General features: G+C 55.7%; 1 protein-coding gene across 1 annotated transcript in view; it reads right to left on the bottom strand.

The window, feature by feature from the left end:
• Nucleotides 1-1,953: 1,953 nt before the first annotated feature.
• The window catches only part of TRIOBP (TRIO and F-actin binding protein), a gene marked incomplete at its 5' end in the record, with an annotated part of 54,559 nt that continues 29,424 nt past the window's right edge, over nucleotides 1,954-27,088 (bottom strand). Inside the window, 13 exons of the mRNA XM_080662782.1 lie at nucleotides 1,954-4,242; nucleotides 4,785-4,948; nucleotides 5,739-5,825; nucleotides 6,723-6,833; nucleotides 6,911-7,070; nucleotides 7,660-7,762; nucleotides 9,402-9,549; nucleotides 15,399-15,509; nucleotides 16,351-16,876; nucleotides 18,613-18,722; nucleotides 19,109-19,198; nucleotides 19,289-19,357; nucleotides 21,901-21,957. Coding sequence (XP_080518908.1) covers nucleotides 4,787-4,948; nucleotides 5,739-5,825; nucleotides 6,723-6,833; nucleotides 6,911-7,070; nucleotides 7,660-7,762; nucleotides 9,402-9,549; nucleotides 15,399-15,509; nucleotides 16,351-16,876; nucleotides 18,613-18,722; nucleotides 19,109-19,198; nucleotides 19,289-19,357; nucleotides 21,901-21,957 — 1,734 coding nt within the window. The 3' untranslated portion in view covers nucleotides 1,954-4,242; nucleotides 4,785-4,786. The remainder of the gene's footprint in view (nucleotides 4,243-4,784; nucleotides 4,949-5,738; nucleotides 5,826-6,722; nucleotides 6,834-6,910; nucleotides 7,071-7,659; nucleotides 7,763-9,401; nucleotides 9,550-15,398; nucleotides 15,510-16,350; nucleotides 16,877-18,612; nucleotides 18,723-19,108; nucleotides 19,199-19,288; nucleotides 19,358-21,900; nucleotides 21,958-27,088) is intronic.

Genomic DNA, 27,088 nt, shown 5'->3' with positions numbered 1-27,088 from the left:
CATTAGGCTGGGGTAGGGCTGGCAATGTAACCCTACACAGCCCTCGGCGGCGGTAACATTACGGCCCGTTTCACAGACAGGGAATAACCTGGCCAGGGTAGTTCCGCTGGTTGGAGCGTCATCCCATGCACTGACGGGTTGCCAGTTCGATCCCCAATGAGGGAACATGCCTGGGTTTCGGGTTCCATCCCCGGTCAGTAACCAATTAATGTTTCGCTCACACACTGATGTTTCTCCCTCTCTCCCCGCCCCCCGCCCGCTTCCTCTCTCTAAGCATGTCCTTGGTGAGGATTAAAAACAACAGATGGGAAATAAAGCCCAGGGAGGGGTGTACCCAGGTGAGGTGCATGTGGCCAGGTGGAGGCGGCGGTTGGGGTTTGAACTCAGGCAGGTTTGCGTGACACCCCAGCCCACGCTCTTTCCATAGGACATGCCTGGCAGCCACGCCATGTGCTTTTGGCTAAATTCCCTGTGTGACAGGTTACTGGGGCTTTCCCCAGGCGGCTCACCTGGGCACCTGCTGGAACCTAGGTTTTTTTTGAGACATGATTCACAGTCAAATGGACAGCGTGGTACATTTTTATTTTTTAAAAAATATATATTTTATTGATTTTTTTACAGAGAGGAAGGGAGAGGGATAGAGAATTAGAAACATTGATGAGAGAGAAACATCGATCAGCTGCCTTCTGCACACCCCCTACTGGGGATGTGCCCGCAACAAAGGAACATGCCCTTGACCGGAATCGAACCTGGGACCTTTCAGTCCGCAGGCCGACGCTCTATCCACTGAGCCAAACCGGTTAGGGCATGTGGTACATTTTTAGATGTGTACACACCCATGTGACCACTACCCCGATCAAGGTATGGAGTATTTCTCATTCCAAGAGTTCCTTTGTTCCCACTGCTAGTCAGTAGGAGCCCCCCGCCCAGCCCAGAGGTCCATGACCATCACCATAGTGACAGTTTTGCCCGTCCTTGAACTTCACACACGTGGAATTGTACAGCATGTGCCCGTTGTGGCTGGCTTCTTTCTCTCAGCATTATGTCTGAAGATTCATCATGATGTTGTGTGTAGCAGTAATTCTTTTCTCATTGCCATATAATATGTCTAAAGTATGAATATGACATCCTTTATTCATTCATTCTGTTGATGGACATGTATATTGTGCTCAGATTTGGGCTGCTATGAATAAGGCTGATATGAACATCATTGTTCTAATCATTCTGTGGCCCTACGCACATGGCTCTTGGGTGCATACGCAGGAGTGGAAATCTAGGTCATGGGGAGATGTGTGTTTCTAAGAATCTGCCCAACTCTTGCCCACGGTGGTGGCACGAAGGGCACTGCCACCAGCAACTTGAGAGAACCTCAGGTCCCCACATCCTCGCAGACACTTGAGATGGTCAGGCCTTTAGTTTGAGCTATTCTCGTAGGTGGCATCTCCTAGTGGAGCACCTTTTCATACGTTGGCCCGATTTTTTTAGCTTGCCCAGGTGGCCCTGAGGAGGGTGGTGCCTCAGCCCAGGTGCACGCTGGGAAGCCGAGTTGGCTGAGGGAGTCATGGGGGCAGAGGATGGAATCAAGGGATGTCCAGGGCTGGTGGGAGGTAACAGCACAGGGAGATGGGCGGGGATCTGGACTTAACTATCTGGAGACTGAGTGCCAGTGCAGACACTCCATCTCTGAGTGGCTCTGGGATGCTCCGTATGTCATGAGACAGGAAGTCCAGAGGTAGGGTGATTTGGTGGCTCAGGGATCCTGATTCTTTCTGCTCAGCCACTATTAACACATTAACGAGGCAAGATGGTGGCAATGTCAGGACTTCACCCAACTCTGTCCAAAGGCCTGGAGAGAGAGGTCTCCTTCCTTATGAACCCCCCACCCCCGTTTTTAAATCCTTATCCAAGGATATGTTTAGTTTGTTTTTTTTTTAATTTTTATTATTTGGTAATCTTCACCCCAGGATATTTTTCCATTGATCTTTTAGAGTGGAAGAGAGAGGGAGACAGAGAGAAACATCAATGTGAAAGAAACACATCGATTGGTTGCCTCCTGCATGCACCCTGACCAGGGCAGGGGCTGGGGAGAGCCTGCAACCAAGGTCCATGCTCTTGAGCAGAATCGAACCTGGGACGCTCTATCCACTGAGCAACTGGCTAAGGCAGGATGTTTTTTATTGATTTTAGAGAGAGAAGGGAGAAACATTGATCGGTTGCCTCCTGTTCGCGCCCTGACCGGGGATCAAACCCATAACCTGGGCATAAGTCCTGACAGGGAATCAAACCTGAGACCCTTGAGTGCACAGACGACGTTCCAACCGAACCACACCAGCCACGGCTTTAGGATCCTTTTTAAGAGCAAGGAAGACCTCCCAGATGACCCCCCAGGCCCTCCACCTCCAACCAAGACTTCCTGCATCTCAGTGGCTGGAACTGCACCCCGTGCCCACTCCTAACCCATCGCTGGCAAGGGAACTGGGCCCATTTCCCCATCCCCCATCAGGATGCTCCCTGTGGGTCTCTCCCTGAACACCAGGATGTTCATAGGCATTTGCTGGTGCTGTCCCCTCACTTACCTCCTCCAGGTTCCCACAGCCATCTAGGACCCAACCCGACGTGGCTTCAGTGGGGCCAGGCCAGTTCTTGTTCATCTCTATGCACCCGGCGCCTGGCCTGAGATGCCCGAGGATTGATGGGAACAGCCGTGAGGGTGAAGCTGGCTCAAGTTGTCCTTATGTCTTCATCATCTTAGCCACAGCCCTGCTAGTTGGACAGCCGGCCTGGGCCCAGGGCAGCTCAGGGGGGCCTGTTCCACCCACACGTGACCATGATCAGCACATCCAGTCAGCCATGAGGAGGCCTCCCACATCCACTGCCCTGACCCAACCCTGTCCAGGGCTGAGCATGACCCCTGGGCACAGCCTCAGTGACTGGGGCTGAAAGGTGCCCATTTGATGGAGAGGCTCAGAGAGGGGATGTGACTTGCTGCGGTCAGTCAGGGGCAGCCTCAGGCCCAGCTGGGCCCAGCGCCCGCCTCAGGGCTTCCAGAGGTACACGAGCCACTGGGACTGCGATGCAGCGCAGACGCTGACTTGAGTCCATAGTCGGGTTGGCACCTGGACTTGGTGTTTCTAACCAGCTACCTGGTGGGGGTGCCAGTGATGGTCTGTAACCCACGCAGAGCATCGCCTGGAGGAGCTAGATCCTCAGCTCCGCCCTCAGAAGCCCACAGGCCACCTGCAGGAGGGTGAAGTGCTGGGGCAGAGGGGTGGGAACCCCCACCTCCATCAGCGCCCTGCCCAGCCATCCAGGACACCAGAGCTGCAGGAACACTTTATTAAGTTAAGAAGGCGATGGAGCAGGAGGAAAACGCCTTCACGGCAGCTCCAGTGGTTCCACGCCCAGCACCCCGAGGGGGAGGTGGGGCCATGGAGACAGAGGCCGGCTCCCTCTGTCCGTTTGTCCCTCTGTCCAGAGTCCCAGGATGCAGGATCCTCCAGGGCAGGAAGTAATTAGCAGGAGGTAGGGTGGGAGGAGGGTGGCTGGCTCCTTGCCTCTCCCACCAGAGTCAACTCTGCCAGGGCCGCTGCTAGACCCCAGGGCAGGGCCACGGGCCCAGGAGTCCAAGCGGGAGGCTGGAGATAGGGGAGCCAGTGCTGGAGGCACACGGCCACCAGGAATTGCTTTTTAAAAAGTATGTGTTTTGGAAAAAAAAAAAAAGGAAAAAGTCTATATATAAAAATCTCTTCACATATAAAATCCTGAAGAAGGTGCAAGGTAAGAAGACCCAGTGCGAGGGGCACGCTCAGATACGCAGAGTGTGTGTGTGCGCGCGCCTGTGCATGTGTGTGGTGTGCATGTGCATGCCTGTGCATGTGTGCACCTGAGTGTGTGTGTGCGCCTGAGTGTGTCCCTGTGCAATGCCTGTTTGTGTGTGCCTTGTGATGCCTGTGTGTCTATGCAGTGCCTATGTGTATGCTCATGTGTGTGTGCCTGTGTAGTGTGCGTGTACCTGTGCGGTGCGTGTGTGTGCCTGTGCAGTGTGCATGTACCTGTGCGGTGTGTATGCCCGTGCAGCGTGTATGTGTGCCTGTGTGTGTGCATGTGTGTGATAGTTGTGAGTGCACGTGTAGCCCACAGAGGGTGGGGAGAAAGCTTGGCTTCTGACTTCCATCCAGCAGGGAAGGAGGGCAAACTGGTCCCCTTGGGCTGGGAGTCTGCAGCTGGGCCGAACCACAGGACCTGGAAGATGAGAGTGGGGCTGGTGAGGGCTGGGGAAGCCCCAGCCTTGGTCCGGGGCCCCAGCGCGGCTTAGGCAAGGGTGGCCAGCAGGTCCTCCCAACACCTCTTGGCCCCAAAGGCTGGGCCAGATCTGCTCCTCCAGGCTTCTCCCCTCACAGCGGGCCACAGGGTGGCCTCTCCGAGTGCTCAGACGTCCACAGGACTTGTCAGAAAGAGGGAGCTGCCCCCGTCAGTGATGTCCGAGTGCGGAGCTCGGTGGAAGGAAGACTATTAGTGACGTGTGCCCTGCTGCCAGGCCTGAGGGGGGCAGGCACTGCATTTGCCACCCAAGCCTCGGCAGATCAGCCGGGCGCTGTCAGCCCTGAGGAGGGCAGGACTGATCAGGCTGTGGCTGTGGCACAGTGCTAAGAAGTGCCTCTGTCCCTACTGATAGGAAGGGAAGCAGAGGCCAGGAAAAGGAAGTGCCCTGGGCAGGTGGCACAGCCCTGAGCGCACACCTCCAGGCTGGGTGCCCTGCCGGCGAGGCCCGCCCCCTGGCACACCTCTACTCGGCCACGCTGTTGCGCATCGCCTCCTTCTCCTGCAGGGCAGCCATGGCGAGGCGCAGGTGCTCCTTCAGCTGCTCGATCTCCCGCTCCGACCGTGTCTTGATGTGGTTCAGCTCCACGTACACGTCCTGGTACTTTCCTGAGGTGAAGCGCTTGTCCTGGGGGTGGGCAGGGGCTATAAGGGCACAGAGCCCGCCCTCCCTGGCCCTGCCCACTCGGCACATGCCCACCGTGCTCCCTACTGGCCAGCACAGAGCAGCCAGGCCTCTCTGCAGTCCCCAGGGCCTTCTCCCTCTGGGAGGCCCCCTTGGCGGCCCAGCCCCGGACAAACCTCTCCCAGGACCACAGGTTTCAGCACCATTTGCAACCTGCTCAACGTGAGGGCTGAGGCTGAGGCAGGTGGAGCTTTTGCCCAACACCACACTGCAACCAGTGGCTGGGAGGAGAACCAGGGCAGCGCGGCCCAATACTTGGGCCCGTTCCATGTGTGTGACTCATACACACTCTCAGAGCCACTGACATACAGAGGATGTCAAACACACAGGGACATGGCACCAGGCAAGCCACACACTCACAGACCTGGTCCTGGTCCTGAAACCCAGCACCCGCCCCCCCCCCCCTGCCAACACGGCTTGTTCCCTGAAATGCACCCTCTGCACAGGCAGAGTTGGCCTTTTTGTTCACAGATGTCTCCCCAGCACCTAGCACCATGCCTGGCACATAGTAGGTGCTCAATAAATATTTGCTGGATTAAAAAAAGCAAGTGTGGCCTTGAGCAAGTCACCCTTTCTTAGCCTCAGTTTCTTTGTAAATGAGGACGATGACACCTCCGGGGGAGAGGCACGAGGAGTGCCTGGCACAGAGCAGGTGCTCACAGGATGGGGCATCCAGCTGTCCCCCGAGGTCCACCCCCCTCCCCGCTGACACCCTGCTTCAGCCAGGACCTACCTTCTGCATCATCTGGAGCTCGTCCCGGAGGCACTGCACCTCCTTCTTCAGGTACTGAAGTTCGTTCTCCTTCACTCGCAGCAGCACCTGGGGTCACAGGTGCAAGCTAAGCCAGGGCCAGAGGCCAGAGCTGCCCAGCCCAGAGCACACCGCGGCTGGCCTTCTCCTTGCCTCAGGCCCCTAGAATGCAGCTCCCAGCCTGCACTGAGACCCACTACACGCTGGGGCACACCCCCCCAGGAGGTCCTCTCTCACCCGCCCCCACCGGAGATAGCACCAGGCCCTCAACTAGAGGCAAAGAAGAAAAAGGAAGCCACAGTGTACAGCCCTACTCTGAACCAGAGAGGCTGGGACTCTGCAGACTACCTCATTAACCCCTCCCCAAACCCTGAGGGGCAGGTGTTGCTGTCCTGGCTTAACTAAGGAGACAGTTTCAGCCAGACTGGGGAGACCTAAAAGCTTAGACTCTGGAACCGGACCGCTGGGTTGAAATCCCAGTTCCCACACCAACTATCCGTGTGACCTTGGGCAAGGTACTTGACCTTCTCGTGTCTGTTTTCTTACCTGTAAAATGGGGACAGTAACAGCATGTACCTCATAGGACTGTTAGGAAGACTCGGTGAGTTAAGAACTTCGGCTTACAGAAGTTCCAGGCACAGAGTAAAACCGAATATAGATGTTTGTAAAATAAAGTATCAGGGTGATCCTGGGATCATGCCCACATTTTCTCACCGCAGCTTCTCCCAGTAAGAAAGGGGTGCTAGCCCCATTTTACAGATGAGCTACTGGGACTTAGAAAGGCGAGGCAAGCGGTCCTGATCACATAGCAGAGAGGTGGGAGGGCTGGACTCTGGCTGCAGTAGCGCAGCGCACACAGCAGGTCCTTCCCAGCTGTGCTGGCGTCTCCTTGCTGGGGCCCAGCCCCAGGTGCCCTCCCCACGCCGAGGCCCTGAGGACCAGCTGGGTGTGCTGGTGGGCACTTACCTCTAGCTCACAGGAGCTCCGCTCATTGCGCCCACAGCCGTTGCCAGTGCCCTGTGAGGCAATGAAGCCGCGCAGCCGGTCAATCTCCTCAGACAGGCGGGCATGCAGCTCCTGGGGGTGGGGGGTTGGGCTGGTCAGCGCAGGGCTGCTGGGGCGCCCGTGTCCCCACCCACTGGGGCCAGGCCCACCTGGTTGTGGCGCAGCAGCTCCTGACCCTCCTGCTGGCAGCAGCGCAGCGTGTGCTCGCGCTCCTCGGCCTGCCGCGTCAGGGTGCCGATCTCCAGGCACTTCTGCGAGTACTGCTCCGACAGCACCTGCAGCTCCCGCTTCAGCGCCTCCATGTCTGACCTGCCCAGGGCGGAGGAGGGGAACAACGATGGATGTGGGCTCGCTTGCCCTCTGCCAAGCTCAGAGTCAAGTCATGGCAAACTCAAAGCAGCTCCTGAGTTCCCACCCTAGTTTTGTTTGGAGCCCAACTGTGGGGCTTGAACTGGTGACAGCCTCTCATGGCTACAGGTGCCTCCTCCGTGAGGGGTGGGTTGGAGGAGCCCATCTCTAAAGCCTCTGTAGCCTCCAGAACTGTGCTCTGTGCAGGACAGGGACTGGCCAAGGGTGACACTGCAGCCCAGCTCTAGGGGACACTAATGAGGGGACAGGAGTGTGGAGGCCGAGACCAGCCTGATAATAAGGGGCAGAAGAACTATGGCCTGAAGAACTGTCTATGTGGATGGCATGGAGGTCTGACTAAGGCCCTGCTGCTTCTGTTCAGGTGCCACAATGATGACAGTGGGGGTCTCAGTTGGGGGCAAACTGACGTATCCTTTGCCCAGGGACGTCAGCACAGGTCCCTGACTCATAACCGCCAGTGTATGCAGCTGGGTCCCAGGCTCAGGAGGCGGCCCAGCCCACAGACCCCAGGGCCCAAGTGCTATCTCACTGGTGCTGCTTGCGGAGGCCGTCTGGGCCCTGCTGGAGGCTCCGTGTCTTATTCAGCTCCCGGCTCAGCTCCTCCTGGTAGGCCTTCTTCATGGCTTCGATGGCTGAAAACAGAGCAGAAGCAAGGAGGAGGTTGTGGAGGGGTCAGCAGCACCAACTTCACCTCCTCTGAGACGCCACATGTACCGTGGAGACAGGAGCAGGCAGTGGCACGCAAAGAGCCCTGGACCAGGATGTGTCGTGAACTAAGTGGTTTTGGGTAAGTTGCTCGGCCTTCCTGAGCTTGTCTAGCAAGAGAGGACCACAATCTCTGTCTGATGGACCCTGCTGGGGAGACACCTGGTGTCTGAGCCCTGGCACCTTTTGCTAGTGATGCTGGGTAGAGCCCACATACAGTCCACTGTTCCTGCACAGCCCGGGGGTCCTTTAACAAGACCCATCTGTCTTGCCCAGCTTAGTGGTCAAGAGTACAGGCTCATTCGATACACATCTAGGTGACTGTGCTCAGGGGACTTAACCCCTCTGTGCCTCAGGCCCTTATCCGGAACGTGGGGTGAGCAATAGCACTTCCTTCATGAGTCACTGGGAGATGTGCGAAGAGCACTTCAAACAATGCACAGCACAGACATTAGCTTTTGGTTTATTTTTCAGACTGTGAGCTCCCAAGGACTGAGTCTCTCTTCACACATGGGGCTGCTGTGAGGATTAAACAAGTCCTCAACCATCGTCTTACCTGTAATTCCAAAATCCAAAAGCTCTGAACGCTGCAAGTTTTTCCTAACTCTTTTGGTAACAATCCCCGGCCTAAATGGACATGAGGCTATCTGAGGTCCCACTTACAGGTGACCTTGAGAAACTTCACTGCAAATCACCCAGCGCTAGACTTCAGGGTGAGGCCCAGATCTGCGGAGACACCTACTATGTGCACCAGGTTATCTTCCTAAGGCAAAACACATGGCCGCAGGAGGAGGGGCCGTGGGCTGAGTGTGTCAAGCACTTAGTCTTAGCAGGTGTGAGTTCTAGATCATGTGACCTCTTTCGTCATTCTCATTACTCCGAAGCGCCCTGGAGGTGCATGAGATGTGCCAGGCACGCAAAGCAGGTGTGCAGCTGCCAGGCAGAGAGAGGCTGTCCCACACCTTGGTCGGGCATTCCTATTTCTGGCTTGGGAAAGCAGAGGGTGGGTTCAGAGCATGGCTTTGCAGTCAGTGAGCTCTGGGCTCCAGCTCCAGCTTCTGCCACCTCTAAGCTGTGCCATTTGGGACAGATCACTAACCTCTGAGCCAGTTTCCTCATCTGTGAAATGGGTCACTTTCCTGGACTGCAAGGACCAGGCCTGCTCACACCCCTCCCTGCTCTCCGCGGGGTCCGGCCTGTGTGCCCAGTAAGATGGCCCCGCTATAAAACTGGGTCTGAGGCTAAGCAGTCTCTCCGGCAGGACATGGCACCGGCTTGGGCACCGGCTTGGATCACAGTGGGCTTTCCAGTGGCTGCAGGCCCTGAGGGAGAGCACTTACAACCAATGGGGGGAGGGTGTCTTTTTACTGCCTCACTTTCCTCTTTTTAAGTAGGTTCAGAGGCCAATTCTGGGGGCTTCCAACTCCTCTTAATCCCTTACCCTAAGTCTAGCACCAAGACTCCAGCCACTTATTTAAGAGCCTCCCAAATCCAGTGAGGAGGAGCCTCTGCTTAGAGGTTCGTGAGGCCAAGCCCCGCTGTGTCACTCCTTCCCGGGGTCCTCACCTGAGGCCGTGGCGGCTGTCTCCTCGGCCAGGAGCCACTCCTTCTCCTGCTGCAGCCTCTGCAGCTCCCGCTCGTGGTGCCGCTGCAGCTCTTCCATCACCTGCTGGTGGGAGGACTCCATCTCGGCCAGGCTGCGCTCCCAGGCCTCCTGCAGGCAGGGCCAGGGGTCACGGGCTGCTCCCATTGCCTGGGACAGTGGTCCTTCTCCAGCCTGAGGTAGGCAGGCCTACCCTGGTCCAGGCTTCCCCTGGACCCCAGTACCACCAGCCTGTACCCAGCACCACCTCTCTCCTCCATCTACAGACCTCATCCTGTCATTCTTCTGCTTCAAACCTTTCTGAGGCCCCCGTCCTGCAGGGTCAAGTCCCTGTTCCGTGCCTGAGCCTTGTAGCCTCATCCCAGCCCTTACCCCACCAAGAAACCCCCTGCTCACACCTGAGCTTGAGCTCATGCTCTTTCCACTGCCTGGAACGTTCTTTTCCATCTTTTCCTGGGTAAGTAATTCACTTCACCTGCAGCCCAGCTAAATACCCTCCTAGCTCTGTCTCTGGACAACCTCTCCCCTGCCGCCAAAGGCCTTGCTTCTGCCAGATGTAGGTCCCCCGAGGACACGGGGCCCAGGACGGGGCCTGACGTGTGGCAGGTGCTGGGGAAGGGAGCTGAAATTGATGACATCACAGAACAGGGCCTTGTGGATCAGACTGGCCAGTATTTTTTTTAAATATACATATTTCTAATTGATTTCAGAAAGGGAGAGATAGAAACATCAATGATGAAAGAAAATCATTGATCAGCTGCCTCCTGCATGCTCCACCCTGGGGATCAAGCTCACAACCCGGGCATATGCCCTTGACCGGAATCGAACCTGGGACCCTTCAGTTCACGGCTGACACTCTATTCACTGAGCCAAACCGGCTAGGACAGACTGGCCAGCATTAAAAGCCTGGTAATACCACTGCTGGGAGAGTCGCTATGAGGGGGTTCATGGAGGGCAGTTTGATAGCATCGATGCATTTTTAATGACCCTATCCCTTGACCTAGCAGGTCCACTTGTAAGAATGGCCCCACAGAAAGTCACACGTGTGCAGATTGGCAACAGACAAGAACTGGAAACAATCTAAATAAACAACCCTTCAATAAATCATGAGCTCGAGCCTTACAAAGGACCAGGCGGCTGGTAGAAGGCAGAGCTGCGCACATGGACAGCTGGGGGAAGGAGTGTGGAAAGTCAGGTGATAAAAGCTGGTTTCTGACAACGTACATGGGGTGATCCCACTCACGGAAACAAAACCCATGGAGCTGGACATCTGGGTACATGTACGCCAAATCACAGAAAAGGTAAGGAAGGACGCTAGAAGGCAGAGAGAGGACTGGGCCCCAAAGATGTCCACGTCCCGCGCCGGAACCTGTGAATATCACCTTATACTGCGGCGGAGGGGAACTGAGCTTGCTAGATGACCTTAAATAAGGAGACTATCTCTCCTAGATTACGGACTGGCCATGAAGCCCCGGGATCGGGGTCCGCAGATGCAGAAGAGGCAGGAGAGCAGAGAGAGCGGGGGAGGAGTGGCTACGGAAGGAGTTGAGTGATGTGAAGTGAGGACTTGACTCCTTTGCTCTCTTTAAAGATGAAGGAATGGCCGTGAGCCACGGAAGGTGGGCAGCCACCAGATGCTGGAAAAGGCGAGAAACCGGATCGCATCCAGAGCTCACAGGAGACGCAGTTCTGCGGGTGCCTGGCTTTTAGCCCGGCGAGACCCATGCTAGACTTCTACCCTCCAAAACTGAGGTGATGCAGAAAACTACACAGATGTGCTCTGATGGTACTCGAGGCGACCCCTGCGGGGCACGGGGGAGCAGGCAGGGGAAGGAGAGTTCCTGTGTTTATTTCTAACCTTTTAATTTGTTTGAATTATTTATGAAAATGTAAACCTATTTCTTATATAATTAAAAAATATTTAAGGCCCTGGCTGGGTGGCTCAACTGGTTGGAGCATCGTTCTGTACATCAAAAAGGTTGCAGGTTCAATTCCAGGTCAGGGTGTGTACAGCAGGCAACTGATCGACCGGTTTCTCTTTCACATCTGTGTTTTTCTGTCTCTCTCTCCCTTCCTCTCACTGTAAAATCAATTTAAAAAACCATAGCCCTGGATGAGAATAAAAAATTAAGATAAATAAAAAGGGAAGGTGAAGAGCTAGGGAAGAACCAAGGCACAGAGGGCCAGTTAAGAGGCTGTATTCTCGCCTGGCCGGTGTGGCTCAGTAGATTGATCGTTGTCCCATGCACCAAGCACCAAGACGTCACGGATTCGATTCCCCCTCAGGGCACATGCCAGAGTTACGGGCTTGATTTCTAGTAGGGGGCATACAGGAGGCAGCTGATCGATGCTTCTCTCTCTCCCTCTCCCTAAAAATCACATATATATATATATTTAAAAAAAGAATTGTATTCTCCATGGCACAGGGCATCTCAGTGGTGGGGGCGACCCCACCTCTCCAGCAGCCACAGCCACACCTTGGAGGCCACTTTGGGGAAGGGCCAGGCCACCTGGGTCCAGGTGTTCTAGGCAGTGAGCAGGGGTACCTGTCTCTCTGGGACTCTGCGCATGTCCTCTGTAGGTCCCTCTAGTTAGGACAAAAGACCCTGCTTTGGAGTCCTAATCCTGGCTGTACTGTGGAATGAACTTAAGCCTCTTCCCTCTCTGATCCTCAGTCTCCTTATCTGTAAAACAGGCCTCATAAGACCAACTCCTGAGTGTCCCTAAGGTAAGCTAGCGCCCACCTAGAGATCACCCGCCTGCAGAGATCAGAAAAACAGGGGGGTGGGGATCTGTTCTCAAAGGGTCAGATCAGACAGGCAGAGCCAGAAGCTAATAGGGGGTCAGAAGACTGGTGTCAGGAGGTGGGAACCAGCCCAGGATGAGGGGCTCCTAGGTCAGGTGCTGCTTTCTGACCTACCTTCCTGTGGGCCCAAGGTGTCAGCTGCCACCTCTGACGTGGATCAAAGTGAACAAAGAAATGCCCGTGATCCCCACTGCACTAGGATGGAAGGGTCCCCTTTGCTAGAGGCACTACAGTCCGTGAAGTCCCAGACCCCCAAGCTGCTGTCCTGTGGTGGCAAGCCCCACCAGCTAAAAGAGGGGCACCCACTCAGCCCGAGATACCAGGTTCGGGGATCCCTCCCCAGCTGTCACCTCTCCAGGGTCCACTGAATCTCCAGCCGCTTCCTCCAGTGCCTGAGGGGGACACAGGTGGCTCAGCTCCTCTTCTCTGGTGCCCTCGGCGTCCTGAGCCACTCCTCCACTCCCGTCTTCTGCTCTCCGTTTCCCCTTTATTCCCTTCTCAACGCCCCTCAGTTCTGCCTGCTCACCTACCCATCCCAACCTCACATGACGAAGTGCCAACAGCCCAGGAGGCTTGGACTGCAGCACTGGTCTGACTCCAGGTCAAAGTTCTAGCCTCCTCTCTGGGCCTCAGTTTCCCTACCTGTATGCTGAGGAGTGCTTTTCAAATTTAATTTTAGCAACAGAAACCTTTTTCCAGAGGAAATCTAATGCAGGTTCACACAGTAAAATGGACAAAGGCGGAGATGCTCTGATTCCCTGTGGATGCGGATGTATCCACCCAGAAAAGCGGTCCCTGGGGGACCACAGCTCCACAGCACAGCTTGTGGGGGTCCTGAGGTGACGCCAGCTGTCTCAGGCCACCCCTTCCTCTTGCCTAAAGGGAGCCTTTGACAACACTGGTCCCTACCCTCTCCCCCTTCCACATATCAGGTGACCCCCAAGCTAGCCCTTCATGTCAAGCCCCAACTCCCTAGGCCCTGGTCTTCCCACACGGCCCCAGATGGGCCCCCATGCCTTGACAGCAACCCCAGCCTTAGAGCCCCTTGGGGGCTCGCCTCTGCCTTCCTTGGGCCCAGTCACCCAGTCCTAAACTGTCCCCCTCTATACCCTCCTACATCGTGCTCACCCTCAGTCATCATCCTAGCTCCTGCCATGGCCTTGGCCCCTCCCAAGCCCCTTCCACTCCACCACCACCTTCCCGGCATCACCCCAAACCTCCTCAGGTGTGTGGGACAAGATCCAAACTCCTGGCTTGGCAGCGGAGGTCTCCAGGATAGGCACCCACCAGCCTTCCACCACAGCCCATGCCCCTGCCCCACCCCAGTGCCCAGCTCCGTGCCTGCCCCCAGGAAGGCTTCCCGAGAGCCCCGCACAGCAACCTCCCGCCTGGAACTTCTGGAAGGTCCCTCTGCTCAGAGCCCGGGATCCCAGCATTCTTTTCTGCTTCAGGCAATGATGTGCTGACTAGAGGCAGCTAATTATCAAATTTTTAGGAATTTTGTGACACAGTTAAGCAGGCCATTATTAAAAATTATGTAAGCTTATAGTTAATTACATTAAAAACAAAGCTGATACTCCAAACATCTCTTCTTAGTCATCTCACTGCATTTTATTATTGTCTATGCTCCTGCAGTTACTTCTCTTCTGTCTGTGTGGAAATGCTCTATGATGGGTGTGACATGTCTTCCCAACTCCGGGTTCAGGTCCTCAGCCACAGTGGGAGGATTTACACCATGGACATTGGTAAACATTACAATCAGGACTCGATTTATTTTTTTAGTCTAGACTTAAGCAAGGATGAGAAAATGCTAGTAATGCAGATTAAATTTAAAAGTGTGCCATACCTATGACCATTACACTGTAAGTAGAACAAAAACCTAAGGGAATACTCTTAAGAAAATATTCTCAATAGAGAACTATTATCCAATTCAACCAAAAAATTGCTCATGACATTGACCAAGTAAAGTTTCAATATGTTTCTCATCTTACTCATCTACATAAATAAAAATGTCAACCAACATTCATGTTAGAATGACACTCGTTTGTCAGTTAGCTGTGGATACAAGCATTCGGAAAAACCAATGAAAGTATTATGAGAAAAACCAATATGCTATATAGAAGTTACAATAAAAAGGATTACTTATTTTTTATTTGTAAGTTGTATACTAAACATCCTTTGTATCAGTAATTATTATATACTAGAGGCCCGGTGCAGGACATTCGTGCAGGGGGGTGGGGGTGGGGGTCCCTCAGCCCGGCCTGTGGGGAGCAGGCCTGAGCCGGCAGTGGGACATTCCACCCCCCTCCCTCCACCAGGGGTCCTTAGCGCTGCTGCAGAGGCAGGAGAGACACCCGCCACTGCCGCTGCGCTTGCCAGCTGTGAGCCTGAGCGACACTCCCCCTGTGGGAGCGCACTGACCACCAGGGGGCACCTCCTGTGCTGAGCGTCTGCCCCCTGGTGGTCAGTGCGCGTCATCACGACCGATAGTTCTGCCTCGGTTGATTTGCATATTAGCCTTTTATTATATAGGAGGATATACCATATATAAGTGTGCATGTGTGTACACATAGATGTATCTTTTCTGGAGAGCTAGTTGTCCCCAGACATAGCCAAATGTCCCCAGGGGAACAAAAGTGGCCTTAGTTGAGAACTGCTGTCGTCAGCAGACCGCATGTTTCCCTGGGGGCCATTGGGAGCTCCCAAGTCCCAAAGACCATCTTGTGAGGGCCTCGGCCTGGCAGGCATGGGCAGGATTTCCCTGTTTAGGGAGCACCTCCCAGGGACCTGCCCATTGGAGCTCCCACTCCTCATTGGCTCCCCAGGTCCCCAGGGTGGTGTGAGGAAAGTGGTCCAAGTGCAGAGTGTCACACGAGGGCTGTCAGTTGGACCTGAGCTTAAATCCCACCTCTGACAGCTGCAGGTCAGCTGACCTTGGGCAAGTCCCATAATCTCTCTTAGCTCAGTGGCCCTGTCTATAAAACAGGCACAATGCTTATGTCCATCCGCTGGAGAGATTAAATGAGACAATGCATGTCAAATGCCTCCCATGTTCTGGTACACAGGAAGGGCTTCCAAAATATTAGCTCTTTTCTGAAAACATGGCAACCAGAAACTTGCCCCCTTCCCCCACAAAGCAGCTCTTCAGCCTCACCTGTGAGATGTAGCCTGGGGGGATGTGACCATCCTCCTGGGACCTGGGTGCACCCTGAGGAGCCTCCCCCTGAAGACGCCATGCTTCCAGCTGGGCACGAAGAGACAGGACCTGTGAAGGGAGATGAGGTCAGTGGGGGCCTGAAAGCAGAGAGGGCTGGCGGAGGCAGGGTGGAGCTGTGGATTTGAGAAGACATGGCCCTGGTGGGGATGTGCAGGCAAGGGGGACATTCCAGCTGTGTCCTGGATAGCAGGGCCAATGAGCCAGAAGAGCTCTGGCCCAAAGACTAGACAGGGCTGGGAACAGAACACGTGGTCACAGACATTTACATTAAGTAGGTGGCAGGGGAAATGTCTTTGAGCCTCAGCTTCCCATCAGTAAAACTGATGAGATATACCCTATGGGGCCATGAGACTGCTGTGAACATATATGAGCCTGTTTGTAAAGAGGGCCAAGGGCAAGATGCTCAGTAAATGCTCCTTTTTCTTCTCTATTCCCTTCTGTGTGATTGCTGAGGACAGAACTAAGAGACAAAAATATCAAAAAAACAGCCCTGGCCTATGTGGCTCATTTGGTTGGACATTGTCCTGTGCACCGAGAGGTTGCCAGCTTGATTACTGGCCAGGGCACAAGCCAGGTTGCAGGCTTGATCCCCAGTGAAGGGTGTGCAGAAGGCAGTCGATGGATATTCTGCTTTCACATCGATGTTTCTCTCTCTCTCCCTCCCTCTCTCTCTAAAAATCAATAACAATGCTTTTTAAAAACAATAAAAACCCCAAGATCTAGAAAAGAAGATTCCAGTTCACAGAGGAGTCTGAGGTGTCAGACAGTGAGTCAGGAGCGAGCTCCCCATCACTGTAGGTTTGCATGATAAATGCTATAGCATGACTATAGGGACAGGAGGGGTGTGGGTGGGGTAAGGGGGTTCCCAGAGGCCAGCCATGATGTCTACCTCCTTCTCCAGTGCCTCATGGCTGTCACTAGGGGGCCCCCGGCGCTCCCCACGGCTTTGGTTGAGCAGGGCGGTGAGAGGCACCCGCTTGTTCTCCCGCAGGGGCAGTTTCTCCAGCTCCTGCCACTTCTTCTCGATCTCCTCGCTGAGCCGACTCTGCTGGTCCTCGGTCAGGGGGGCACCCAGGCCCCGGCGTGGCCCCTCGCCAGCAGGTGTTTCTGTGGCCCTGCTGTCCACGGCCTCAAACCATTTGCGTCGCTCCTCAGAGCGATGGGCCAGGTCCCGTTCCAACTCCTCCTGCTTGGCTGGGCGGTCAAGAGTGCGAGCTGGGGTGCGGGCCCGCTGTGGGGAGCCCTGAGACAGTGGGGAGAGCTCCACGTAGTCCAGGGATGGCCGCTGTCCATCCGCCTTCCGAGGGCTGCCCCGACTGATGACCTCAGAGCCCGCACGCTGCTCCCCCACCTTCAGGGAGCCCTTCTGAGTGCTGTAGCTGTGCAGCGTGTTCTCTTTATTGCAGTCCGAGAGCCTAGGGTGCCAGCAGAGCCACATCAGGCAGGATTTTGCCCACTCAGTCCCCAAACAAGCACTTCTGGAGTGTCACCATGTGCCAGAGCCTGGGGATGAACCCCAGCGGAGGAAGCAGCTGAACCCAGAGGTCAGAACTAGAGCTTCATCATTAACACACCTTGGGAGCCATCCCAACTCCACCACTTACCAGCAGAGGGACCAGACTATCTGGCTTCCCTCTGAGCTCAGTCACTCATCTGTAATATGGGACAATTCTTCTCACAGGATGAATATGAGGACTAGGTGGGCGAATATGTGTAAAGCAACCAGGAAGCCCATTAAGAATGGTGATCAAAGCGTTATTATTAAAAGTATGGTTTGAGATAAGATCCTGGGTTCAAAAGACTCACAGTGGAATAGGGGAGATGCCCATGGTCACTGCCGAGCAGGTGAACAGTGACCTCTGGGTGCATAGGCACAAATTGTGGAGACTTAACAACTGTGACAGTATTCTTCTTCTATAACAATAGCAGGGTATATGGTCACCCATCCCAAAACTACACTTCCCAGCATCCCTTGCAGCTATGTAGGGCCATGAACCCACATTCTGCCCAGTGGAAGTGAGAGGTGGCACCCTTTAAAGGACTGGGTGTGCCCTGGCCTAGCTCCTGTCTGGCACTCCAGGAGATTGTAAGCAGCTTCTAGAGCAGGGGTGGGCAAACTTTTTGACTCGAGGGCCACAATGGGTTCTTAAACTGGACTGGAGGGCCGGAACAAAAGCATGGATGGAGTGTTTGTGTGAACTAATATAAATTCCAAGTAAAGGAGCGGAGGGGAGAGCAAGAGAACCCTCCGCTCTTTCGGCTCCGCGGGCCGGATAGAACAGCCGAACGGGCCGGATCTGGCCCGCGGGCCGTAGTTTGCCCACGGCTGTTCTAGAGTCAGAGGCAAAGCTACGAGTTGAGGGCCACAGAGCTGGTCTGGACTACACACCACTGGACTGCTCTGGAGAAAGAAATAAACCTCTCCCGCTTAAAGTCAGTGTGTTTGGGGCTTCTTTGTTACATCAGCCAAGCCTATATACTAAGTAATAATCCAGCTGCACTGTGCTTCAGTTCACAAAGGGCTTCTATGCACATTCTCGTGACAGTCTGACAAATGAAGTGTCTGAAACTCAGACAAGAAGGTGACTGGACTGAGGTTGAACAGCCAGGCTGTGGCCAGACAGGGGGACTCACGCCTGACACCCCTCAATGTCATGTTTCCATTCCTGCTGCCCAGCAGCCACAAGTCCTAGCCCCCCATAGGCGTCTGGGGTTTATACTGTGTGGGAGCTCTACCACCAGGTAACTGAGCCCTCCCACTACTCTACCCACAGTAACCTCCAGAGGGAGTGAGTTCCCCTCCCAGACTGCCTAGCCATCCCCTCTCCTTAACACAGGATGAGACACAGCCCGCACAGCACAATCAGCCACCTAGAGGGGCCTTTGACTCACTGCCATCTTCTCCAAAGAGCTAAGGCCTCTCCCCACCTTTTCAGGATGTGGGGGACGTAGAGGGACAGTGGTCACATTCCAAATCCTCATTGTATTTCTGGAGGACTGCCAAGAATGCGCACTGCCCTCTCCTCATTTTGTTGACAGAGAAACTGAGGCCCAGAAGGTACAGCCAGAGGCTCTCAGGTGAGTGTCAGAACAGCACTCAGGGATACAGGGGAAGTGCCTCCCCAAAGCCCCGGTCCAACCCAGCACGTACTTGGTGACATCTGGGGCTGAGGTGGGGCGCACAGTCTTCCTCAGGGCCTCGATCCAGTTCCTCCGGATGCCTGAGGTCATGGCCGACAAGGTGTAGACAGCATCCTTGGTCTGTAAGTCCACCCCACAGGTAGGTTGCCACGTGGCCAGCACCACTGCTCCCTCCCCACTATGGACCCCAGGGAGGGTGGCCCTTCCCTCCCAAGAGAGAGTCTAAGGTCTTGAGCCTGGAGTTGAGCAGAGGGAGCAATACTCCCCCCTTCACTAGCCTAGTCTTGGAAGAGTCGCAGTGGCTCCAAGGTCTCCCCAACATTTGAATTACCCCTGCCAATGATATCTGGGGTCTCCCCAGATACGCTGTGTTGGCAGTAGAGCTTCTGACTGGCTCTGAGGACAGGGTCTCTGGGTAAATGAGTGACAAGAACCAGCCATGCTCCACACCAACATCTCCTCTGGGGGCTCTCCAGTCATGCCACCCCCCAGATGCACAGTCTCACGTGAATCTGGAAGCCGTAGTTGCGCTGTACTGCATACTCGGTGACGTCAGTGCAGGAACGCAGGTCAATCTCGCCATCCAGCTCATCTGCCTACAGCAAGAAGACGATGGTCCATATACGCCAGTGACCCCACCAAGCCCCCAAACCTCTTCCAGGGGCCCCCAGCACCTGATGTCTCACCTCCTCAGCGGTGGAGTCCCTGTAATACTTGAGGCTTGAATCAGTCAGCACAAACCAATGCTTCTTCCACTGTGAAGGAGAGGTGGTGGTAAGGGGGGCCAGTGTGGAATGGAAGAACATGCGTGTGCCACTTTGCTGGCCCCCTGGGTGCTGCCAGGTCAACCATTCTGCTCAAGTAGGGGCCTAGCACCCTCATCCACCCTGCTGAGGGGTAGGGGCAGGGGACAGGGCAGTCAGAAAATCCACATTTGATGCCTGGCCCTCCTTTTCCCTCTGAGCTGCAGGGGCAGCATCTATGAAATGGGTTGACTTCTCGTCCGAGCCACACCCTCCCTTTCCTTCTGGGAGCCCTTCTCTGCTTTGTGAACACTTCCATACCCATCCTGATCCTTTCTACCAAGATCGCTGAGGCGCCTACAAGCAAATCCCCCCAGGGTAGACCAGGGAGGGGTTGTAACCTGTGTAAGGTCATCTGCCTAGCAAGCCAGAGACCAGAACTTCCCGTTATTTTGCATATGCCCCCCTGGATCTCCTGTCGCCAGGGACAGGACTCCCCGAGAGCAGGACTGGAAGGTGGCCCAGGGGGAGGCATCTGGTCGTATTCTGTTTCTTGATCTGGGTGCTGGTTACATGTGTGTTCACCTTGTGAGATGCATTATCTGAACATTTAGGATTTGGGCACCTTTCTGCAGCGCCTTTCTCTCTGCTCCAGCTGGGGCTGGGTTAGCAGAACACATCAGAAAGGAAAGGGGTGGGGGCACCAGTACAGCCTGACATTAAAGGTGCCAAGCTTGGCCCTCCTCTAGCTTCTGGCCATTTGCTGGAATGCTAGTTCAGGTCCACCCACTGCCAGGGTCAGTGCAGTCCCCAGCATCTCCTTGGATTCCCACACATCACCAAGCCCTATCCACGCTGTTTGCTATTTCAAGTACTTAGGGTTTTTTTTTCCTTAAGAAGATGGTGCATTTTCAAGGATGTACCAGAATGACATTTTCTCCTTCTTTCCACACTGCCTCTCCTTAGCATTCAAGAGACAACTATTTTATCCCTTCCTAGCTGTGTGTCTTTAAATATCTTTATCTCTCTGAGCTTCAGTCTTCAGATTTGTAAAGTAGGGCTAGTAAGAAATCCCTAAGCCTTCTTGTAAGGTTAGAAGTTCCTAACCCACCCTTGTATGTCTCTCAGGGCATCTGGCCCAGGGTGGGCACTACATTGTTGGCGACTGCTCTAAAAGGCTGGCCCTCTTAGAACTACCTGCTCTTACTGAGTGGCCTGAATTGCAGCTCAAGACCTCAACTGTCCCTTTGTAAAGTGGGGCAAGGGTTCTGTGCCAAATGATGTCCTTGGCCCTATGACTGTCTAAGATGGGAACTAGATGGAGCTCTGTGAGCTGCTGGTGCCCCGAGTTCCAGGCCTGTGTCTGCCCAAGGTACTGCTCGGCCTGGAAGAGATCGAAGCCCTTGTGGGCCTGTCTCCTGTCTGTGCACCAAGGGGCTGTGCTGGCTGAACTCCCAGGGCCCTTCCAGCTCGGACATTCCAAAACTTCGTGAAAGAGAATGAGTAATGGCCAGTGCTGGGTGGAGCCCATAATATCTACCCTCCAGAGACCCTGGGTGGGAGGCCAGGACGGGTCACTGGCAAGGTGCCAGGCCTTGTGTGAGGCTGGAGCACAGCCACCAGAGGACCGGCAAGCAGGCAGCGGGTACGGAAGGTTGTGGGTTAGAGGGGATAAAGCATGTGGGTAGGAAACACAATGCAATTCCCTTTGGCTCCCAGCCCTCCCGGCATGCGGGCTGTACACAGACCAAAGCCACGAGCGCATGCAGGGCAGGGGCGGGGAGACGTTCCCTCCCAAGGTGGGTGGGCAGAAAGCCAGCTCCAGCTCCAGCTCCAGCATGGCAGCCGAAAGGGCAGAACCCGTAAGAGGCCACTGTCCCTTCTGGGTCTAAGGACAGACACATTAGAGAAAGGGAAGGGTTATTACTGAGGCCCTAGCAGATACTGGGGGCTATGTGAGACACTTTACCTGCTTGACATCTGTGCCTGTTATCCACCCTGGAAGGAATTATCATCATCCACTATGCCCCTAGCACAGATGTGGCCACTGAGGCCAGGGAAAGCTGTGATTTGACCAATGGGGCCCCAGGTTGGTGAGACTTCAGATGTGCTCTGAGCATCATCCGCAGGGTGGGGGAGGAGGGGCTGTTACACGACTGAGTTGTTACAAATCTGTGCTTCTCAGGCCCAATGATCTCTGAGAGCCCTTCCACCCCAGACCTCTGATACCCAGGAGGTCATCAAGAGTTGGGAGGACCCAGAGGTTCTTGGTGAGAGGAAGGGATGGGGTACAGAGCCTGAGGGGCTAGGCGGCCTCCCTCCATGGTGACTCTTACACACTACAGACTGTTCCCGGAGGCCTCCGCCCTCCCACCCCCATAGTCCAAGGCTGGACAAGAAACACCCTGCCCTCAGAGTTCCCACTTCTGGCCCCCACCCTGGACCCCCTCCACCTGGAAGCCATGGTTTCTAGAAGGCTGGACAGGCGAGGGAAGCAGCTCAGCCTCCTGGGCTGCCCCCAGCCACCCCCCTCCTCTCCACTTCAGCCCTCCTACCTCTCCAGGCTCGTCCAAGATCGACATCCATCCCTTCTTGAAGTTGAGTAGATCGGGCTATGGGGAGAGGAGGAAGCAGATGAGTCAGGCCCAGTGGAGAATCCAATGGGGCTGGGGAGGAGGGGGTGCCGTACCCTCTAGGCCTTGAACCCTGTAAGGCTAAGGGCCTGAGAAGCCAGGAGAGAGGGCTGAGGGCCCAGTTAACACCCAAAATCGAGGCAGACTCCCCAGCCACTAATGCAGTCTTGGCCCCTTTCCATAACATCCAGTAATCTCTGATTGCCAAGAGGGTGGACCAGGCGACTGGGACATCCACCAAAGATGTTCAAGCTTCCCTCCCACCAGCCTACTTCCTCACCCAAGAGTGGGAGGGGGGCCAAGAGAACGCTGCCCATAGAGATCCTGTAGAGAACAAGCCAGACCAGCAGGGCAAGTGCGCTGTCCAGTTCCTCCCTCTGACAAGGCCCAGGTGCCCACCAGGAAAATGCCTTATTGCTGCCACCTGCCCCAACTCTCTGGCCCTCCTGTGGTCCAACCAGCCCTGCCCTGCCCTGGTCTCCTGGAGATCCTGAAAGATGGAACCAAGCACAGGCTGGGATCAGAGATCCTCTGGTTCCCTCTAGATCTCTGGATGGGCCGGTCCTGGCAAGCCCTACCTGCCGGGTGCTGCTCAGGGGGACACGGCCCCGGGGCCTGGGGGCTCCCAGCTGCAGCATGCTCCACAGAGGCCTGTGAGCTATGAGCCCCCGCCTAGACCTAGACAATGAAGCTGCTCATTCTCGCATTTTCCCTGGTCAGGTCCATCTGGTGGGTGCCCAATACCAGACCCTCCTGCCTGTTGGGGAGACCTCTCCTGTCTAAGTCTAATCCCGGTCTCTCTGCAGTCTCAGCTCCTGCCCACTGGGAGAGCAGGGCGGGCCAGGCTGGCGGGCAGGGAAGAGGCGTCCACCTGTTGCCATGGCTCTGAGCCCACCTATCAGCGCCTGCATCGAAGCCTCACCAGGCCAAGGTGTCTGGTTGCGTGCAGGGAGCGGGTGGCATGGCTCAGTGGGCGGCGAGGATGGCAGCTGGAAACCTGGAAACCAGAGCCACCTGACCTGGCCACCTCCCCTGACCTGCCTTCCTCCTAGGGAGCCCCCTTCTCCTCTTCCTCAGCTGGAAGAAGTGGCCTGAGAGGAGGTTGGGGCAGCAGCCTGGACATTCAGAGACATCCACAGCCCTGGCTGTGGGACCAGGGCCCCGTCTCAGCAGGCTGGCAGCCCCACCCCTGCGCTGCAGCCCCTCCCTGCATACCTGTCAGAGGGAAGGGACACAGGCTCTGCTCAGACCTGAGAAACTCTGGGTGGTGTTCATCCTATCTGCTCTCCATTTCTCCCACCCTCTTCCCCAAATGTAAGGCATCCCAAACCAAGACCGAATGAAGACTGGTAGCCCCGCTCAAGACCACCGGGTCGCTTGGGTTCACCTGCATTCAGTCTAGACCTCCCGTGGCCCCAGGACTAGGCGTGCTGTGGCCAGAACCCGGGGAAACATGCTGAATAAATATCCACCCTCCTCTACCCCATCTAAATTTCTGTGCTTTGGAGACAGGCCCCACCCCCACTCCCTAGCCCTGAGGAGTTAGGCTTCCTAGGATGGCCCATAGGAGATCAGCCTCGACTTCCAGAAGCTGAGGAAGGGCTCCCTAGCAGCAATGACAGGCTGGGACCCCAAGGGCTCCCTGGGAAGTGGGGTCACAGTGACCTTCCTAAGTCACATACCCTCTCTGAGTCCAGTTGCCCAATGTGGTAAATGACGGGGCGAGTCCTGACCTCTTTCAAGTTTTATGAGGACTGAACGTGCCACCCATGGAAAAGCCCAGTGACCCTCTGGAAGCCGGTACTAACACGTCGCACACCACCTGAGGCTTGGGCTGGCACGGTGACCATGGAGAGAGGAGGCCACCAATGTGAGATTTTAAACTGCTGGCAGGGCAGGTCCTATGGTCAGTTGGGAACTCCCGCCCCCCACCCAGGGTCTAAAGGTCTGAAACCTAAATCTCTCACTGCATCTCCACACATGGCTCCTCGGCCCCAGCCACCCCTCCTCCACCTGCAGGAAGCTCACTTTCTCCTTCACCCTTAAGGAGCACCAGCAGCCTCTCCCAGCCCAGCCCACCCTCCTCCCTTTGGCCACAGGTCTGCACTATTCCCGCCCTCCTGGACCTTCAGGACCTTCGACATGGCCTCCTCCCTCTAGGTGCACTCTGGCAGAGGGACTCGCTCAAAAAGGCCCAGTGTTGCCGAAGCCGGTTTGGCTCAGTGGATAGAGCGTCAGCCTGCGGACTGAAAGGTCCCAGGTTCGATTCCGGTCAAGGGCATGTACCTTGGTTGCGGGCACATCCCCAGTGGGAGGTGTGCAGGAGGCAGCTGATCGATGTTTCTCTCTCATCGATGTTTCTAACTCTCTATCCCTCTCCCTTCCTCTCTGTAAAATATCAATAAAATATATAAAAAAAAAAAAAAAGGCCCAGTGTTACAAGTCTGCTCAAAGCCTCCAGGGATGGCTTCAGGAGGCTTCAAAACAAAGTCCAGTACACCTGAAGCTAATATAATAATGTATGGCAACTGTAATTGAAAAATAAAAATGATTTAAAAATGGAAAAAAATAAATAATAAAAACAAAACCCAGCTGCTTTAGGATGGCACAAGAACGTCAGCCCCACCCTTCCAGCCCAGCCTTCCCCCTGCGTTGAGGGCCCCGTGTTAATGTCTCCACACATCCTCACTGATCCCCAACACACCAGGACTTCAGGTCCTCCACATGCCTGTGTCCTCTGCTTGAACACCAAAGCAAACCCCTCCTCATGCTTTAAGACAGCTTAACCTCCTCCTCCAAGGCCGTGTCTCAGCACACGCCACACACACCCCCTGCGGCCCTCCCACAGCCTCTGTTGCCCATGATTATCTTGAAGACATTTACTTGTCCCTCAGACTCAACTCACAGGCAGGGACATGCGCATTCACACCCCCAGGACCCAGGGAATGTGTGTGGAATCTTCCTTTTTCTTTTTTTAACTATCATGCACTGTCCTGGACCAGGAAGTCAGCTGCGAATGAAAGATGTGGCCCCTGTCTTGGTGGAAGTCAGGAGACAGACAATAAACAAGTGAACAGGTATATAATTTGATGCCAGGCAGTGGCTGGGGAATGAGGCTCCAGGGCAAGGCTGCGCGCGGCTAAGGCAAAAGGAGGTGGAGCAAATCCCAACTCCAGGCCCAGCTTCCAGCCTCTAAGCATTTACCCATTCGCTGCACCTTTGCCACTGGATCCATACAGATCCCTGGGGTCAGGGAGATGGGACCGGCGGAGAGGGAAAGGACGGTACAGAAAGGACACCAGCCGGAGCAGGCGCAGGTCTGCAGGCAGCTGGGATGAAGCCAGTCAACACAGTCAGTGGTGACCCTCCTCCTCCTCCCTGCCTCAAAACCTTTCACGGTTCCTCAGGAACCTCGACCAAAAGCCTAAGCTACTTTTCCCGGCCTTTGGGCCCCTCTTCTTCCAGACCCCTTTTCCATGTTCCCGCCATTCCCCAAATGTGCCCACCAGCCTTTGTCCAGCGTTCCCTCCCCCGTCCACCTCCACCTGACTAAGTCCTACAATCACAGGAAGGCTTCTCCCACCGCAGGGCAGGCCGTCCTCCTCCAGGCGGCCCACATGCTGCTTCCAGCAGCCTTGCCCTGCTGAGCATGTGCTTCTCCAGGAGGCAACTGTGTACATTTCTTATCTCGCCTGAGAGGAAACCAGGATAGCCCTCCATACCAATTCGGCTCAGCCAGGGCCCCCTGTGTCACCTCTCTACACCTCAGTGTCCTCACTGTTAGACAGGCAGTTGCCATCAACCTTAGAGGATCAATTCTGGTAACGTGAAAGCAGCCAGTTCAGGGCCTGGCAGGCAACCAGTGGGCAAAGTGACTACCCTCCCCTGGCCTGGGGGGGACGGGCAGGACACTGACTCAGCTCCTCCCCCACATCCCTCTTTGCTCTCTGACAGGACAGGGGAGGCTGCTGACGACAGGAAGGGCCAGCAGGGAGGTGGCAGGATGTGTGGAGGCTGAGGAAGTCCAGGCAGTGGCCAGGTCATCACACTCACAGGGGGGTGGAGGGGAAGGGGCCCCTCTCCCCAAACACCACCCCGCTCCCCAGCAGCCCAGCCCACTTCACTGGCTGTGGAAAGGGGACAGGCACATGCACATACACAGGCTGCCTAACACCCCTCTCCTCACCCGCTGTCAGAGCCTCCCTAAGACACGAGTCAGAAACCAAAAGCAGCTCTGCCCTTCCCTTCCAGAACACCACGGGGCAGACTGACCTGGAAAGGGGCTGCTCCTTCCCTTACACTCAGGGTAACCTCGGGCAACTCACCAAGGCCTCTCCCCCAAGCCTCAGTTTATCGGACTGTGAAAAGGGGATAATGGTGAACTCAGCTGCGAGGCCTACTATTAAGGCACAGGTATTGATGGAACTAGGGTAGGGCTCACCCCAAGAGAAAGACAAATCCCAGCCATCGTGTCCTCCACCCCACTCGCGGCACTGCCCCACCCAAGGCCCCGCTGCAAAGAAGCAAGCCCGGGAGAACGTGGTCTTGGCCGCTTCAATCCTAGGATGGGCTCCCCTTCTCACCCACCCAACCTCCGACGGCCCCCACGGGCGGGCAGTCTTCCCAGGCCCGGGTCAACGAGACCCATCCGAGCCAGGGGGACCCTCTCTCCAGCCCCGGGCGAGACCCCAGCCCTGGCCCGGAGCCCGGGGAGCCCCTACGGATCTCACAGTTTGGGGCAATCTGGTCAGGTCTTCACTAAGGGAGTGGGACGGCGGTGGTAAAGGACTACCCCGAATCGGTCGGTGACTGGTCCCGCAAAAGTGAGGAGGCGGGTGCCCGTGACGGTACGTTCCCAGTTCCTCGGGTTCGCCCGGGCTCCAGGCCTGGAAAGGTGAGGCGGAAGCTGGGGAAGGTGAGGCAAGCCGGCCGGCCCTGCGCTGGGGTCGCCCGGTCTCCGGCGGAGACTCCTCCGGCCACCGGGAGTGTGGAGGGGGGCTTGCCCGGGAGGACTGCTGGCTCGGGCAGTCGCTCACTCGCCTGGGCGCGGAGGGGCGCCTGGGGGGCACTCACCGTCATGGCGGCGCCCGGGGGCGGCGGGGGCAGGAGG

The sequence above is a fragment of the Plecotus auritus genome, assembly GCF_963455305.1.
Source record: "Plecotus auritus genome assembly, chromosome: 3".
In the NCBI taxonomy this organism is placed as follows: domain Eukaryota; kingdom Metazoa; phylum Chordata; class Mammalia; order Chiroptera; family Vespertilionidae; genus Plecotus; species Plecotus auritus.
This window is presented reverse-complemented; position numbering and strand designations above follow the sequence as displayed.